At 36.0% G+C, this 16,112-nt stretch overlaps 2 protein-coding genes across 3 annotated transcripts; both read right to left on the bottom strand.

The window, feature by feature from the left end:
- Positions 1-3,637: 3,637 nt before the first annotated feature.
- On the bottom strand, positions 3,638-8,058 carry LOC121262475 (oligopeptide transporter 7-like). The gene is made up of 6 exons (XM_041164961.1): positions 7,901-8,058; positions 7,194-7,788; positions 6,128-6,697; positions 5,017-5,272; positions 4,540-4,722; positions 3,638-4,419 (listed from the first exon to the last, which is right to left on the bottom strand). The coding sequence occupies exons 1-6, from the start codon at positions 7,932-7,934 to the stop codon at positions 3,805-3,807; spliced, it is 2,253 nt and encodes a 750-aa protein (XP_041020895.1). The 5' UTR covers positions 7,935-8,058; the 3' UTR covers positions 3,638-3,804.
- Positions 8,059-9,477: 1,419 nt separating this feature from the next.
- LOC121262474 (rRNA (cytosine-C(5))-methyltransferase NOP2C) lies at positions 9,478-13,374 on the bottom strand. Of its 2 annotated transcripts, none has more exons than XM_041164959.1 (10): positions 13,217-13,374; positions 12,863-13,007; positions 12,391-12,493; positions 11,731-11,928; positions 11,362-11,600; positions 11,141-11,272; positions 10,829-10,896; positions 10,661-10,722; positions 9,813-9,950; positions 9,478-9,584 (listed from the first exon to the last, which is right to left on the bottom strand). In XM_041164959.1, the coding sequence occupies exons 1-9, from the start codon at positions 13,327-13,329 to the stop codon at positions 9,817-9,819; spliced, it is 1,194 nt and encodes a 397-aa protein (XP_041020893.1). In that variant the 5' UTR covers positions 13,330-13,374; the 3' UTR covers positions 9,478-9,584; positions 9,813-9,816. The 2 variants fall into 2 exon arrangements, with proteins under 2 accessions (XP_041020893.1, XP_041020894.1); XM_041164960.1 differs by having other exon boundaries at positions 12,391-12,481.
- Positions 13,375-16,112: the final 2,738 nt, after the last annotated feature.

Below are 16,112 nucleotides of genomic sequence, written 5' to 3'. Positions count from 1 at the left end.
AATTTTTTAAAAAAGATATTTAAAATGATTTAAAAAACATTTAAAGACAAAAAACAGAAAGATAATTTTACGTTTTGCGTTATCCATTCGATTCTCATTTTTCAAAATTCTCAATATTCAATACCGTATGATATAGAAATATTTTCAGTCCATTTTATTTTATTATTATAATTTTGTAAATTTTTATTTAAAATATAAAAAATAATTCAATATTTTTAAATTTAAAAATAATAATAATATTTAAAAATAATATTTTATTAAATACGTTTAAAATTATCTCATCTTAAACTACCTCACCCGTCTCCCTCGTCAGCCGCCCCCAATCAATAGTTTTGAAAGGATTTATTAATTTTTAAGTCTTAGGCAAAATGATTGCATGTAAAGTTGATGTCATGGATGATGGAGGAAAATTGTGACAGCTGGGACCACGCAAGCTGAACGAAATGGTGGAACGCTTGCTGGCTACAGTGGGGGCCATTGACTTCCTAAACATCTGGAATTTCTCCGCCGCCACAGAAATTTCAAAAATACTTGTCGGAACCGCTGGTGGAACCGGCTGCTTCCAATCGGCGCCTCCATTAAATAAAATTTTCATTTTTTTCTTTCTACCTCTCTCTTCATTTCGTTTCTTTTCTCTCTATCAATATTATCTTCTGTTGTAATTCTCCCCTTTTTTTTTAATCAAGTTCGAGTATTTGTATACGAATATAGATTGAACGGCTAGTTTATTTAAAAAAATCACTAACAACTAGATATTTATCTTTAATTAAAGATGGAGATGTAAATAGGCTTTTTTCTTCAATACAATTTTCTTGACATTGCTTTTATTCTCATGCTCTGGGTTGTCACCTGTAAAAAACTTTCTTCTCTTGATTGAAAAATAGATGCTATTAAGTCTGGGTTTGATGAAGGACTTCTTGTGTTTCATTTTTCTTCTCTTGTTCAGTGCTCCTAATGGAAGGAAGTGAACCCACATTATTTTCAAAATAGTTGAGAAATACTGGAAATGTTACTTGGGGTGGCATTTCAGCCCACCATTTTGCATCAATTATTGCTCATTCAAGTACTTTTCAACTTGCTAACTTGTTATTAATAATGCTTAACAAAACAAAAACAATTAAAGAATAAAATTACATGAGAAAAACAAAAACCAATGCCTAGACGAGAGAAGATCTGCTGCAACTGGGTGAAGTTGGGGTTTTGATGGAGACATTGAGAGTCAGGTTGCGAGAGAGAGTTGAGAAAAAAAAATTAAGAGAGAGAAAAGAAAGGTTGAGAGAGAGAGACAGAGAGAGAGAGTTGCTTGCGATAAATGCACGGGCCAGTATACAAAGAAGGAAGAAAAATAACTTATCCAGAAAAACTATAGAGGTCTGATTACGATGAGCTTTATTTCTTTCTTTTTGTTTTTTTCTTTTTATTTTTGTCTTTTTTATTATATTTTGTTCTACATAAACTGTCAGATATAGCCCGATTACCACCCGATTGCATATCTCAATTGTATCTAGCAAAACTCTAGAAATTTTAATCTTGGCAAGCGGAGTGAATTTAGGGCAGAGATTTTTTTGTATGAGTACGAAGAATGATATCACCCAATATATTTTATAATACATATTTTAAAATAAATAAATTTTTATAAAGTGATATTATTTTTATAAAATATTTTATAAAAATACTATTTATTTTAATATATATATAAATATATATATATATATATATATATATATATATAATCCGAATCTATTTCTTAAGAGGAAACAAAAAACACAAGCGTTACCCAAATATCGTCTTGAATGTTAGAGATAAAATTAATTAAAAAACTTTACTCTATTATCATTATCAATTTTGAGTTTGTAATATGTTCCAAATAAAATTAAACTAAGAATTTGATTTGATTATTGTTACTATTAGGTATCAACGTATTTGATTCTTAAAATTATTAGGAGATTTGTACCATCTCATCCCTCTAGTTTTCTGATAAAGAAATACTCATGCTTGTCAACCTAACCCAACAACTATAGCTTTTTGTTTCAACCCAATCCAATTTGCGGTCGGGAGGTTTTTATTCCCACCCGTTTTGATTCTTGAAGTGAGCTAAGAACAAAACAAATCATTTAACATTAGGTTAGAGTATAGACAGCAAGAATGGTAATATATGACACGATGTGTTAATTCAAAATAAATATAACACTAAATAATAGAATTTGTGTTTAATATAAATGATTTTTCATGGGTTTAAACAAGTTGATTCTATAAGATACGATTACTAAACATGTCAATTACAGGTCAAAATGTGTAACCAATATTTAACAAAATAATAGGGTTTGGTATCATGAATCTAGTTGAACTTATGAAATATTTATATATTTATTATTGTATTATACATGAAGTTGTATTAATTGTATCAAAATAAATATGCAAGTTAATCTCGTTCATATTGTTAACACCTAAAATCGGCACAACAGGCCGAAATGAGAGAAATAATTATTATCGGCCCGCTATGGCTATCTTGGCCTCGATCAGTGTTATGTGGAGCTCCCGATGGTGGTCCGATGCGGTTGTATAGTGTTCGTGCGCACTTCCATTACAGTGAGTAGTAAATAAGTATAAAGAAAATAAATAGAGAAAAACATACAGATTTATGTAGTTTAGCACTAGGCCTACGTCCACAGAGATTTGGGGAGGGGAGAGTCCACTATAATATGTTTATTTTACAGTCTCTCATTATCGCTATACAATGGAGATTAGAGCTCTATTTCTAGTGGAGCACTTGCTGCTAGAGTCCCTCTCGTGAGATCGAAGTAGGTGAAGGAGAAGAACAAGTCTCCGAGGAGAAGCCTGGCCAAAAGTTTATGAAGTTGTATGGTTCCCCTCTTTTATCTTCTGTCCCCTCCTTTATGTCACATCACCTCTCATTTATGTCTCCTCCCCTCTTTTCCTCCTAACATCTTGACACCATTCTCAGCCTTTTGTCTCTTTCTTTTTCCTTTTTCACTTCCTTCCTGATGAGATCCCCCTCGTGCTGGGCCTTGAAAACCAGAAAACCACTTTGAGCTTGATATTTTATTCCTTCCTCATATGAAACGGGTTAAACTAATTGAAATTGGTCTCATATTAGTCTAATAAAAGTTAATTATTAAATAAAATATGTGGGTTGTGTCGTGCTACCAATTATTTATATAGATCGTATTAAGATTTTAGAATTTTGTCTGTTAATTAAGTTGTGTTCAAATTGACCCATATGATCAAATACTTGTAACTCAACTCAATACAAATAATATACACCAATACAAATTGTCACCCCTAAATTATACACTTCACCTGTTACTATTATGTTTAATGGAACAACCCGGTTGTGTTTTTGTTTTTAACAAACACGTATTTGGATCGGCTCGGAAACGGATGTGCCACTCTTTCCGGGTCGGGTTTTGGAGATTTTGAACAATCCCTCATTCTCTCTCTCCCAGTCTCCCTCCTCCCTTTTTCCTTTCAATTTCTGTTGTATTGAAGTTGCATCATTGCACCATTCTCATCCTTTTCATTGAAAAGCATGAGAAAGGAGTGGCTGCATAATACTTATATTTTGTATCAAACACGGCTGATTGCTCAACGACATTGCCACCCGCAATGCAGAACAAAGTCAGAAAAACAATATTCATAGTAATGATACGTAACTTCCACTATATTTATTGTACTTTACATTTCTACCAGATGATAAAGATCAATAAATTCTTCTTCTTCTTCTTCTTCTTCTTTTCCTCCTATGTTCAGATAATATTAAAACAGGAAAAAAAAAAAAATCACTCACAGAACTGGGCAGCCGTTCACTATGACCCCTTTGGCTGTTGGACAAGAAGCCAGCGGACATCCGTCGGGCTCACTGCCCCACCAGTTGAGACTGATATGTTCCATCCCAAAACACAAGTATAACAATACTCCCATGAAGGCTAATCCGGCATCAAGTGCCCCGGATAGCACGTAGTTGTGGCGGCTCCACCACTCACGGTAATACCTGTAAGCAATAAAGCCCGAGATGAAACCAATAAGAATCCAGCTGGTGTAATTGACAGCAGTGGCAGGGGGCATGTTCACTGTTGCCCCTAAGAGCACAGGCATAGTGATGAGTCTAATCCACTGTTTGTGGGGGAAGGCCTTGAGTGCAAGCCAAACTAGGACTGGAGCTATAGCCCCAGCTACAAAAAACCAGTTGATGAGAGCGTAGTGCCCAAGATCTCCAAAAATTCTTCGAGGCCCAATCAGACCCCATACGACAGAAGCATCATAGAATACATGATCACCCGGACAAGTCCATGGGCTGCCGGCTGGAAGCAATTCCCTGTCACATATGTTTGGAATGCTGTCCATAAGCCACCATGCCGTCCCTAAATGCACCAATGCTGCTACTAAAGTACCTACCACCTGAAAAGAATCACTGATGTGATTAAGGGATCAGACCGATGATTATAAATTTTATTGTATCGAGATTGATGAAACACTTTTCCATTTCTATCTAGGAAGTGGGATGCACAGGATAGTTACCTGCGCCACGAACATTGATCTCGGAGGAATCTTCATGTAATGACCAAGCTTGAAGTCTTCCAGAAAGGTGATCCCCTGTTTCATACTTATGTAGCCATAAACTTTAAAGCACATGTTGGCAACAGGATACCCAGGATATAGAAACCCAATAATATACTCTGTGATCACATTCAAGGATGGCATCTGCTCCCAAGTGAAAGATTTACTCCTGTTAGAAGACTAGTAACTGCATGCAGGAGATATAGTTCTCTTTTGCACAAGGATTAAAACAGTGCATGTCATGCTCACAAGTTTACATTAGGAAGAGTTCATAGACCACAGTTTAACTTTTTCATGAGCTTCATCTAGACTTGATTATAGGAAATGAATAGAAAGATAAAACCACCCCCAAGTCAGCACTCAAATATGAAATATGCTTGTGAGAGTTTACATAGTCAAAGTAAATGCACAGTTTGTGAAACGTGTCCAGACACGTACCTGATTTGTTGTGGCATTGATGACTCCAACAGGAAGAGTGAAAAATAGGGCAATACAGCATGCTAGCAAGACGCCCCACCATGGCAATTGGAGTTGATCGTTATAGTACTGGCAAATAAATATGGTCACCACAATGTTGATCAAAAGGATGCATATGAACCACCATTGAGGAACTTGCTTATATTTTCTCATGAGCTTTGTGTGCACATCCATATTCTTTTCTTGGAGAGCAGACTTGCTTAGCTGCCACATTTCCCTATATCCTTGAAATTGTGAGTGCAACATACTGTATATAATTCAATGCACACCTAGTTCACCTCCTGCCTCATTGATTGCACAATATTTATGTAAAAATTAGAGGCAGTTTGACTTACAAGCAGAAAACTTTAAATTCAACTTTATTGAGGACTGTGAGTTCATACTTGAAAGTGGTTAACATAACATACTCAATGCAGTTCTCTTGTAGATAATACGAGGCGATTCCTGGTATAGATGGTACTGACTTTCTAGGAAACAATTTAAGAAGGCCCATATGGCTCATACATGTACAGAGCTGCTTGTACGTTGCACTGGGTACTCTCAGAAGACTTCATTACTATTTCTTATTTTATTATTATTTTTCACCTACTTTTTATTACTATTAATTACTTTTCACTACTATTCAATATTCTATTATTACATTTTCACTATTATTCACAAACATTCTCAAACACTTTCACTATTCAAACGTCTTAGATGTTCAAGATAATAGTACCACATTCACTAATATTTGTTCTTCTACTGAAAAATAGCCTTTCGAGGACATCCAAGTCTTCATTTCCCCTGGATGTTACGTACGCAGACAACCTGAAGGATTGCCACTAAGCATCAGTTTTTGGCAAAAGAGTAGAAGTCTCTAATTGGTGTGCAAGTCTTGGACATCTGAGCAACAATTATCTGTAATGTATAAAATGCAACTAAGTGATGTCCCCATCTAACCACAATCGAGGAAATGTGAGCTACAATTATCTATAATTTACAATGTGCAACCAACTGAGGCCATCTAACCACAATCAAAGAAAGTGAGTTACAGGTTTTAAACAAACAATTCAAGCAGAAAAGTTTGGTTTACCTTCCATGGAAGAGGAACACATGAACAACAGTGGCAGCAAGGCAGGCAAAACTGATACCATAGTATATAGCAAAGAAGGTGCATAGATAGAGACGGCCTTTATGCTCATATGCATCAATATCAAGGCGAAAGTTGGAATCTATTATAGCTGAGATATTGTAGCTTTGGCCACTAGAAGTGAAAAGCCCTTCTGAGAATATGGGAAACGTCTTGGCTTTATAGATATCAAGCCAATAAGCTGTGGGGGTAATAACATACGTGACGAGCACAAAACCAGCAGCAATGTTGGCAGTAGCAAACCATGGACTGGCAAGTGGACTTCCAAGGTAAGCCGATATACTGGACCAATCAAAACCCAAAGCACCAATGCCAAGACCGTGAAGTCCTGAGCCTAGCTGTTGGGCAAGGATGGAAGTAGGGAATACCCAACAAATCCAGGAAATAGACGTTAACATCGGGAATAGGTAGCCTGGAAAGACATAGTAAGCGAAGGAGCAGAAGAAGGCGATGAGGAAGAACTGATTCCGTGTTAACCCCTCCTTAGGCCTCTTCTCTTTCTCGTGTAACGCCCTGTGAATTCATAATACATGCAAGATGACATCTTTGACTATAACAACGGCTAAGTACTATATAAAAAAAAAAAATGAAAAAAACAGTTGCTTTATTAATAAAAAAATCTAGAATTATTCTAAGTATGGGAAAAAGGACAAAAAAAAAAAGAATGGCGTGTAGATGTTAAATAGAATTATTCTTGTAAAAAACTATAGATAACACGATTGACTAAAAAATTAATTTTATCATAAAATAGAGTAATACTATTTGAAAGTGTTCATAGCACATACCATACCATCCACCTTATATAATTTGATTTTTCTATAATTTTCCGGTTTAACGTTTGTAAGTTTGACCGCTAAAGCCTAAAATAATAAATTTCGGTTGCAAAACGAGAATCCACGACCACGTGCATGAGTGATGAGATATAACTTAAGATTGCAAATCTCAACTCAATTTTTTTACTTTTATGATGAGACATACGGAAACTTGGTCGAACGATCAGAGAACATGCCTGAATAGCGAGACTTGCACGAGATTTTGGGGCCACCACATGGCAGCGGGCTCCACCAAGTACCGCCGGAACAGCCCGGCCCACCCGAACCCCAACACCTGCGTCGTTATAACGACAAGCAACGCCACGAGGAACGACATACTCCTTTTATAGAAAATCTTGACGGCGCTAACTATGTGAATCGCGTACACGTTACCCGCCCCGGAGTTGGCGAAGATCGTGATCAGCACGTGCTCCTTCACGTTGAACGGACCGGGATTCAGCGTGAACTCCCACCGTCGCCCCTTGAAGAACACTCGGTCTGTCATCGTAGAGGCCATCAGGTGACCGAGCGGGACGACCGCGATCTGAGCCGAGATCGAAGTGATTGACAGAGGCTCTCTCCGGTACCAGAAGAACTGGTTGAGGAAGGAGAGGAGGACGCATGCTAGTGTTCCGAGAATCCACGTCCGGAAGGTGAAACTAGGGAGAGAGGGGTCGTCGGTGACCGCAACCGTGAGAGCTACCTGCTCTACGGGAGAGTTCTCGACGTGAGAATCATCTTCCGGTAAAACCGAATCGGAGGATTTTGGTCGGTTGGTCTGCTTCTTCTGAACTGTGAATAAGTGAAAGAGTTGGCGCTTAGCTCAGCGTATGGAAAACAGAGGAACCATCGAAATGAAATGGAAACCAAGAGAAGAAACGAGAATCATAATGGAAAATCTTACTGAGAGGAGCCTCGATTTCTTGAACACTGCTCATGATCTTCAGCCCCGAGGCCCACGTTTGTCAATTTAGATTCCAGGAATCTACTTTTTATTTCTAGATTCATATTGAATATGGTAACGTGTTAAAGACTTAAAAAGGTTGATGTCACGGGTGATGGAAGCCACCAGTATAACTAATAATTCGGGCCATTCCAGGGCCCCTTGAGTTTCCAAACAGATGGATTTTCTTCGTTGCCACGTAGACTTTTTGATGTATCTGGACCGGATTTAACGTAGGGTACATTTTTAAAGATTTTTCTACTCAGAATGAACAGAAAAAAAAGGAGTAAAAATATTAGAAAATAAAACGTGCAAATCTCATAGATTTTTTTTAAAAAGCAAATATTAAATAAATTTAAAATTCAAGGAAAAAAAACAACCATTTATTAATAAATCATACTATTTTTTTAAAAAAAATGCTAGACTTGCATATTTAAATAAAAAAAATTCTAGACATGAGTCTCACACCTTGCACACCACTGAAAAATATATGATTTTACTTTTTTATCCTTATATTTCATATTGAATTTGTGAGATTTCTGTGTAGCACAACTCATTTTAAAAACATATCTAGTATTACTCTAATTATATTCAGTATTTTTAATTAATTATTTTATGCATACATCATTAGAGCATAATAAATAATAGTATGGAGACAATTTAACTATAATTATTGGTTTTAATTATTTATCTTTTGCATACATCATTAGAGTATCATAAATAGCATGGAGACAATTTTCGTTCAAAATGAATATGACATTGATTTACAGAATCTCATTCTCAGCAAAGGCAAGGTGGTGGAAAAGTAACACATCATTGCGGCAAGGCCGCCGGCACATTGGGGGAGAAGCGTATTAAAGTGTGTTGGAATAGAATTTTAGGCCAGCTAATGAGCTTCCAAAAGTCAATAAATTTGAATTTTCTAAAGGTTGAATTGAAAGAGAAAACGTTATCTTCAAATAAGGCATCCCATCAAATAATTCATGTTAAGATTAACAAATTCAATTCATAGATGTCTATCATTCTACCTCTTCTTCTAGTGGCAACTTGATCACCAGCACCAACAAGACAACAAGATATTAAGTAAAAAGTCAAGGATAGGGATATCTGAGTTTTGCTACGTACAGTTACTTTTACATAATCTTTGCTCACTCTACTAATGTGATTGACCAAAATAGTTATTTTATATTAAAAAAATGACGTAATCAATCAAATTAATGAAGTGCATAAAAAAATACGCAAAAGTGATCTAACCAACAACTGTTAATCCATCTAAAGATAAAATCTCTCAAACAATTAGAACGAGCAACTGAGACTTTCCACGACAGTGACGACAACACGGGGACTTCCCTTGGAATACAATCCGATTTGAGCCCTCCTGCTTTCGGAAGCCTGTAAAATGCAACTCCGGAAGAGTCGAAGAAAATGAAGTTTTTTTACAGGTTCCCCATGCTTGGACGATAAGACCATTGTTGCAAGCTGAGGCAGCATCAATGTACAGGAATAACCTAGTGACCCAGGAAGTAACTGTTATCTTAGATCGTTCAACTCATACTATAGGACTACATCAATCCCTTTCGTGACAGGTTAGCAGCCAATGAGCAGTTTTTTTCCACAAGGGCAAAAGATTCAACCAGGGAAACTCCTGCATCAAAACAAAGATTTTAAATTTAAACCTCTATTCTGGTCTTAAATTGGGGGCTGGATTTTGTTCAGCATATGTTTGCTCTGTAATACAAATTGCTTCTAGTAATATCAAAAAGAAAATCTTGTCACCCACATCTAAAGAGCAATTAATGAGCAAATAATTTTTCTTTTCCCATGAGAACTAGTCATTTAGCAGTAGGAAACAAGCGCTTGCACTAGAACCAACCTCATTAAATGGCCAATTTCATGAACTTTGCTACAAAGAGGCCACTAGTTTGTGATGTCAAAGGGTCAAAGCGCAAGGTCTTTGGTATCCGCCCGCTATTGCAAGGCCAATTTTTGGCATCCTCCACCTCCCGCAGCTCTAAAAGATGCAAATATATATGGATCAGTACAATATAAGAAAAATGGAAATTGTAATGACTGATGAGGTTCTGCTCTTCACTTCAAAACGAATGGATAAAACAGCATCCACCAAATTTTCAAGAGACAATATTATTGTTTAAATTTCCTAGCTGATCATTTCCTGAGTATTTTAAGATAGCCTCCTAATTCTCACCCTAGAAACACGTGGGTTTGAGAACAGATGGCAGTAATAGCTTACCAAGAAAAGTAAAGAGTAATTTAATGGGAATTATATCCGCAACTATTAGCTTACTCTACATGACTCAAAACCACCATGACAGATCTGAACTGTTTGACTACAAAATGGCATTAAGGCCCTGTTTGGATTTAGAAGTGTTTCATTTCATCTCATCTCATCATTACAACTTTTCCAAATTCTCACACAAAATATAATAAACAATTCAACTTTTTCAAATCCTAATTCAATTTTTTCAAATCTCATAACAATTATAATATTAAAAAAATAATATTCTAACAATATTTTTTTTTTCATCTTTCATTTAAAACTATCTCATCTCACATATGAATCCAAACCAGCCCTAAGTGTTTCAGACAAGCTCCATCGTTTGTCATACAAATAGCAGGCAAGAGTCTCCAAATATTTTATATGCTAGTAATTAAAATTCAAAACCAAATTTAGAGAATAAGGTTCAGAGCAAAAAACCCTACCAGCAGAAGCATGTTCCTTGAGAAACTGCTCTACGACATCTTCGTTTTGAGCAACTGTTAAACTAATTTATAGAAAAGGACAAAAAGTAGAAATTAGAAGACCCAAATATGACATAAAATGTGGCTGTTTGTGTTTCAAGATCCATAAGAACTGTTAGTGGAAAGCACCTGCAAGTGCTGTAGACCAGGGATCCCCCAACTTTTAGCAGGTTAAAACCATTGCTCAGAAGTCTCAACTGCAATTGAGGAAAAACATATTTTATAGAAAAAGAAAGGTCATGTTAAAATTTAACTACGGCTATAGCAGGGCTTCAAAGCAAATCTTCATCCCATAAGATACATAATTGAAAAACTAAAATGGCAAGGGAGCAATATTCTGTCATTAGCATATCACTTCAGCAAATGCCAATTGTATCTTCCAAATGAAATTCCAAAACAGAAGTAATATTTTCAGCAAAGACTGCATAATGGATCAGAAACCTGAAGAGCAGTCAAGCTATCAGTTCTTTCTGCATCCAAAACACGGCGCTGAAAAGTTGTCCAACCCCATTGTTCAAATTTTTGAATATGTCTAATTGACCCATCATGAGTGCACTCTGCATCCACAAGGACCTGAAGTTAAAACCAACAGCCATTAGAATTTGCAAGGAATAAAGATTCATAACTCAGAAAAATCCAACTGACTTAACTGCACAATTTACCTTGTCATAGCCCCGCCTTGAAACCTCACATTCACAAGCAGGTTGATATAATTCACTTCTAGTGAGCCCAACCACTCCAGAATGCCGCCCATAAAATATAAGTTCTTGATTTTGAGTCCCCCGGACCAACTGTGAAGAAATGGTTTTCATAACTTTATTTGCTTTTTTTCTTTCTTTATATGGTCTTCTAGATGTCCACTCCCTGAATGCATCTCCCTTTCCTTCCACAGCACTTTTGCCTGTTCAATACTAGACGGAATGATAACGCATCAAAAGCTGGTAGATGATTACTTTCACATGTCAAATCTTAAGCAGGAAGACATTTAAGTTACAAGTAAATGTATCAGAACTATTTTCCAGATTGATTACATGATTTTGAATCTGAATGAAACATCACAGGAAGGAGGGCAAATGTTGTTCCATCAGCAACAAAGAGTCGGCATCGATCACCCAGAGCATATTTCTGTAGCAAAGTTCTACAAGCTGCCATACGTTGGCTTGCAACATCAACTCCAGTTAGAGATCCCGATTTGCCAAGAATATCTGCTATCATACACAGTTTAGCACCTGAAGACACAAGATACATGAGAAAACTTGAATCAGATGATCGATCTTAAAGGCCCTTGTTGCCTTGTTTATCAAGTTAATCATCTAACAGGAGGGTAGATAATAGAAAGTTTCCTGTTCAACCACAATTTATGGCATATAAAGGAAAATATAACATTTGGGACATCAATTTACTGGATTATACCATTACCCCCCCCCCCCCCCCCCCCCCCCCCCCAAAAAAAAAAAAAAAAAGTTTCTAAGTCAGAGGTCAGCACAATATTTTGATACTGAGCAGTCCCAAACAAAAATCTGGTGACAACAATGTTTGATCACCATTAACAATAACAGCACAGAGACAAAATTGTTCTATCGCTGAAGCTGCAAAATATGAAATCCCCATGTTGCTGTAGCCAGATATACATGTTAAATTAGATTGAAGTAAGCATTAGCCTGTCTAAATGAGGATGCATAGTAACATACCAGGGGCAGCACAGAGATCAAGGACATGATCTCCTGCTGAAACATCTAGTGCTCTGACGGCAGCTCCAGAGGCCGCATCAATTCCGTACATCTGAATGCCAATCCAAAGTAAATAACAAAGAATGCTATTAGAAAGCTTCATAAACTGAAACTAAAATCACACACGTTTGATGGTCAAGTACCCCCAGAAAGCCAAATGACGCCAAACAAACAAAAAAGTTGAAAATGAAAATCAGATTCTTAGCCTCGACTAAGAATCTGAAAAAAATAAATCCCAATTACCAAGAAAAACGAAGTAAAGGAAGACAACTGAATGGGATCTGTATAATCATGTCCTTCCGAAAGTGTAAAATGAATATAATATTCTAGAAAAAGAGGGCAAACGAAGACAAGGTTTGCTAGACATTGCAGACGAGTTAACATGTCAACGGCAGATATAAAAGCAGCGCCCCTTAATATTTTATGCGCTCACCTTTCCTTCTCGGTACGCCCTTGAGCTAGCAATCTGAATATCAGGCGGAAGAGAATAGAACCCAGGTAACCAACCCACTTTCTCAAGCTTGCATTTCATCTCATCTTCAATCTCTTCAACAAAATCTTCACAACTAGGTTTCAACCTACACAAAATAATGACAATGAATGAAAACAAAAATCATAATATAAACATAAAAGTAAACATCCAGAAGTCGCAGACAAAAAATAAATAAATACAGTAAGTTCCATTGGTGGCAGTATATCAAGCTTTGCTTTGTTTTGGGCAAAATTAAATTCTGCGAAGCACCTTAACATCGACGAAAATGAATGAAATTGGTGATATAGCGAGTACCTTACGTAACGAGGGGTCGAATCGCTTGCAGTGTACATCGAAGGATCAAGCCCATTTGCCAGGAGAAAATCAAGGAACGCGTCCGGCAACGGCAATCTTGAACTTTCTTCCATGAAATAGGAGGTCGCACTGTCAGAACAACCTCAAGTGGGAGACGGGGGAGGAGAAATACGGTTTTGTCCCAAAAACGACTTCGTTTGAGATTTTTTTTTTTTTAACCGGAAGGGCCGGGTTAGAGCTTTTTGGGTCTTGGGACTGGGCTGAGTCCTGGGAGCCTCGGACTTTTTGGATCATGACAGCCTCACTGCCGGGCGCCGCCTTCTATAAATTCCTACTATGATTGTGTTTTTTGTATGAGTTTTGCTATTCATACACTTCACACATTAAACATTATAATTTTATTTATTTATTTTTATTTTATTCTTCTTAAAATAATTAAATTCTTCTATTCATCGTTCATAAACTACACATTTAATAAGAAAAAAATTAAAAAAATAATAAAAAAGGTGGTGTGTGATATATGAGGCTTATGAATAGAATTTTTCTTCTTGTATCCTCATTCATTAATTAAAGTTGTTCAGAAACAGTCTCTGAAGTCTAAGGCTGCGTTTGAATATTGAACTGAATTGAGTTGAGATGATAAAATATTATTAAAATATTATTTTTTAATATTATTATTATTTTTAGATTTAAAAAAAATTAAATTATTTATTATATTTTGTATTGTAATTTGAAAAAATTATAACGATGAATTAAGATAGATTTTGAAACCAAATAAAGCCTGAACAAAATCGGCCGTCCTGACTTTGAAGAACAGTGTTGAAGGAGTAGGTTCGACAATGGAAAAACAAGAGGAAGATGTTAATCGAAGAAGAATGAGTAGGGTGGAGGCATTTCTAGATTTATTTCCGATTGGTATTCGCTTCATTCCCACAGATCAAGAGTTGGCCTGTCATTACTTGATCAACAAAGTCTTGAATAAGCCTATGCACCCCAACATAATCCATGAACTCGATATCTACAACTACAATCCCAACCAACTTGCCGGTATGCATGTTCTTTGTTTTTTCGGATTTGCTTCATTTATTCTACGAAGAATGTTAGATATATTGATGGATTGTGTAAGTATTGCGCACTTCTTTTTAAAAGAGCGAGATATACTATTAAAAAATTAATTTTTTCACGTAATCTTATATTTATTTATTTTTTTAAAAGGAGTGTTGTCCTGATCTATAACTATAAATATCATTTCTCGGTTTATTACATGCTAGCTAGCTAATATGTTGATAATGGTCGACGTACAAAGATGTATTGCAAACCAGGAGAAGAGAAAGTAATGTACTTCTTCAGTCGACTAGTTCGAAAGAATCAAAACGCAAAACGTTCGAGTCGTGCTGCTGCCGGTGACAAATATTGGAAGACAACGAGAGGAGATCGTCCCATCCCAAAAAAGAGTTCAACAATTGGATATGCAAAATCACTTGTCTATTATCAAGGGAAACCCTCCAAATAACCTAATTATTTAATGCAAGAGTTTATTATTAACAAGAACCTCATTCTTCCAACTACATCAAGTAGCACTCCACCTCCCATCAAGGTACGTAGGTACGTACGTATCAAATTATTTTTTTTTAGAAATTAAATAGAAATGTTGCCTAAGATTAATGCCCCTAATATTATAATAATATTATTATTTTTTCTTTTACTTTTAAGTTTTTTTATTAGTTTTTAGAATTGATCTTTTAGAATAGATAAATAATATTTCATGCATCTTATCCGGTCCTAAGATTATTAAATATTAATGCCCCTAATATTATTTGCATCCACGTAGTATTCATTATTTATTAAAGTTCTATCTAATATAAAACTCAATTTGCTAGATATATATATATATATATATATATATATATATGCAAATCAAACCATGCCACGTTTGAGACGACATCATTTTACAAAAAGAATTTTGCCCATAATGTCTACATATAGTTCTATAGGATTATTCATACAAGCTCATACAGTTATATTTAAAAAAATTAAAATTATAATAATATCTTTTTTAAAATGATTTTTTTTTCTTTTTACTTCCATTCATCAACGGGATTGTACACGCAGTCCCTACTCAGAACTGCAAATAAAATTTTTTTAATATTATTTACCTCCCAAATATTAGAATATATTATTCATTAACTAATTATTAAAACAAATTACGTACAAAAACCAATGGTTCGGAGGTTCAATAATAAGATATGTTCATGTTTCTGTGCAGTTGGATGATTGGGTTCTCTGCAAGGTGTATGAGAAGGTGCAAAAAGTAGGAAACAGAAATCATGAGCAACATACTCCATCAAACGCTACCATTTCCAGTGAAGGATGCGTGATCCCATTTCCCACATCGCCACCGAATCAACTTCCTCCCCTCCTTAATAGTTTTGTTCCACTTCAGATGAGCAATACAGCACCTGATCAGACGTTTCAATTTGTACAAAGCTCAACATTTGCGATTATCTAAATTCCAACCATACCAGACCTGATTTCTTTGACAATGGATTCCCTGCTCAACCTTTGTCTATGAGCAATGGCGGATCTGCAGTACTTGATGGGAGTGTTGGAGGGTCGTTGGCGAACGACTGTTCAATGATTTCAGATCAGGACATGAATCTATCCTATACTTTTCCTAACGAAGAAGGCTTTATTCCATTCCCCACATCACTGCCTAGTCAACTTCCTCCCCGCATTAACAGTTTTGATCCAACAACTCATCATGAGATGAGGAATACAGCACTTCAGTTTCACTCCGGTGGACAAAGCTCAACATATGGTCATGATGATCTTATTCTCAACAATACCATACCCGAGTTTTCTGATCGTGGATTCACTTCACAGCTCAACCTTTGTC

Source organism: Juglans microcarpa x Juglans regia, chromosome 4S (genome assembly GCF_004785595.1).
Source record: "Juglans microcarpa x Juglans regia isolate MS1-56 chromosome 4S, Jm3101_v1.0, whole genome shotgun sequence".
In the NCBI taxonomy this organism is placed as follows: Eukaryota; Viridiplantae; Streptophyta; class Magnoliopsida; order Fagales; family Juglandaceae; genus Juglans; species Juglans microcarpa x Juglans regia.
The sequence above is the reverse complement of the archived record's forward strand: the minus strand, read 5'-3'. Positions and strand labels throughout refer to the sequence as shown.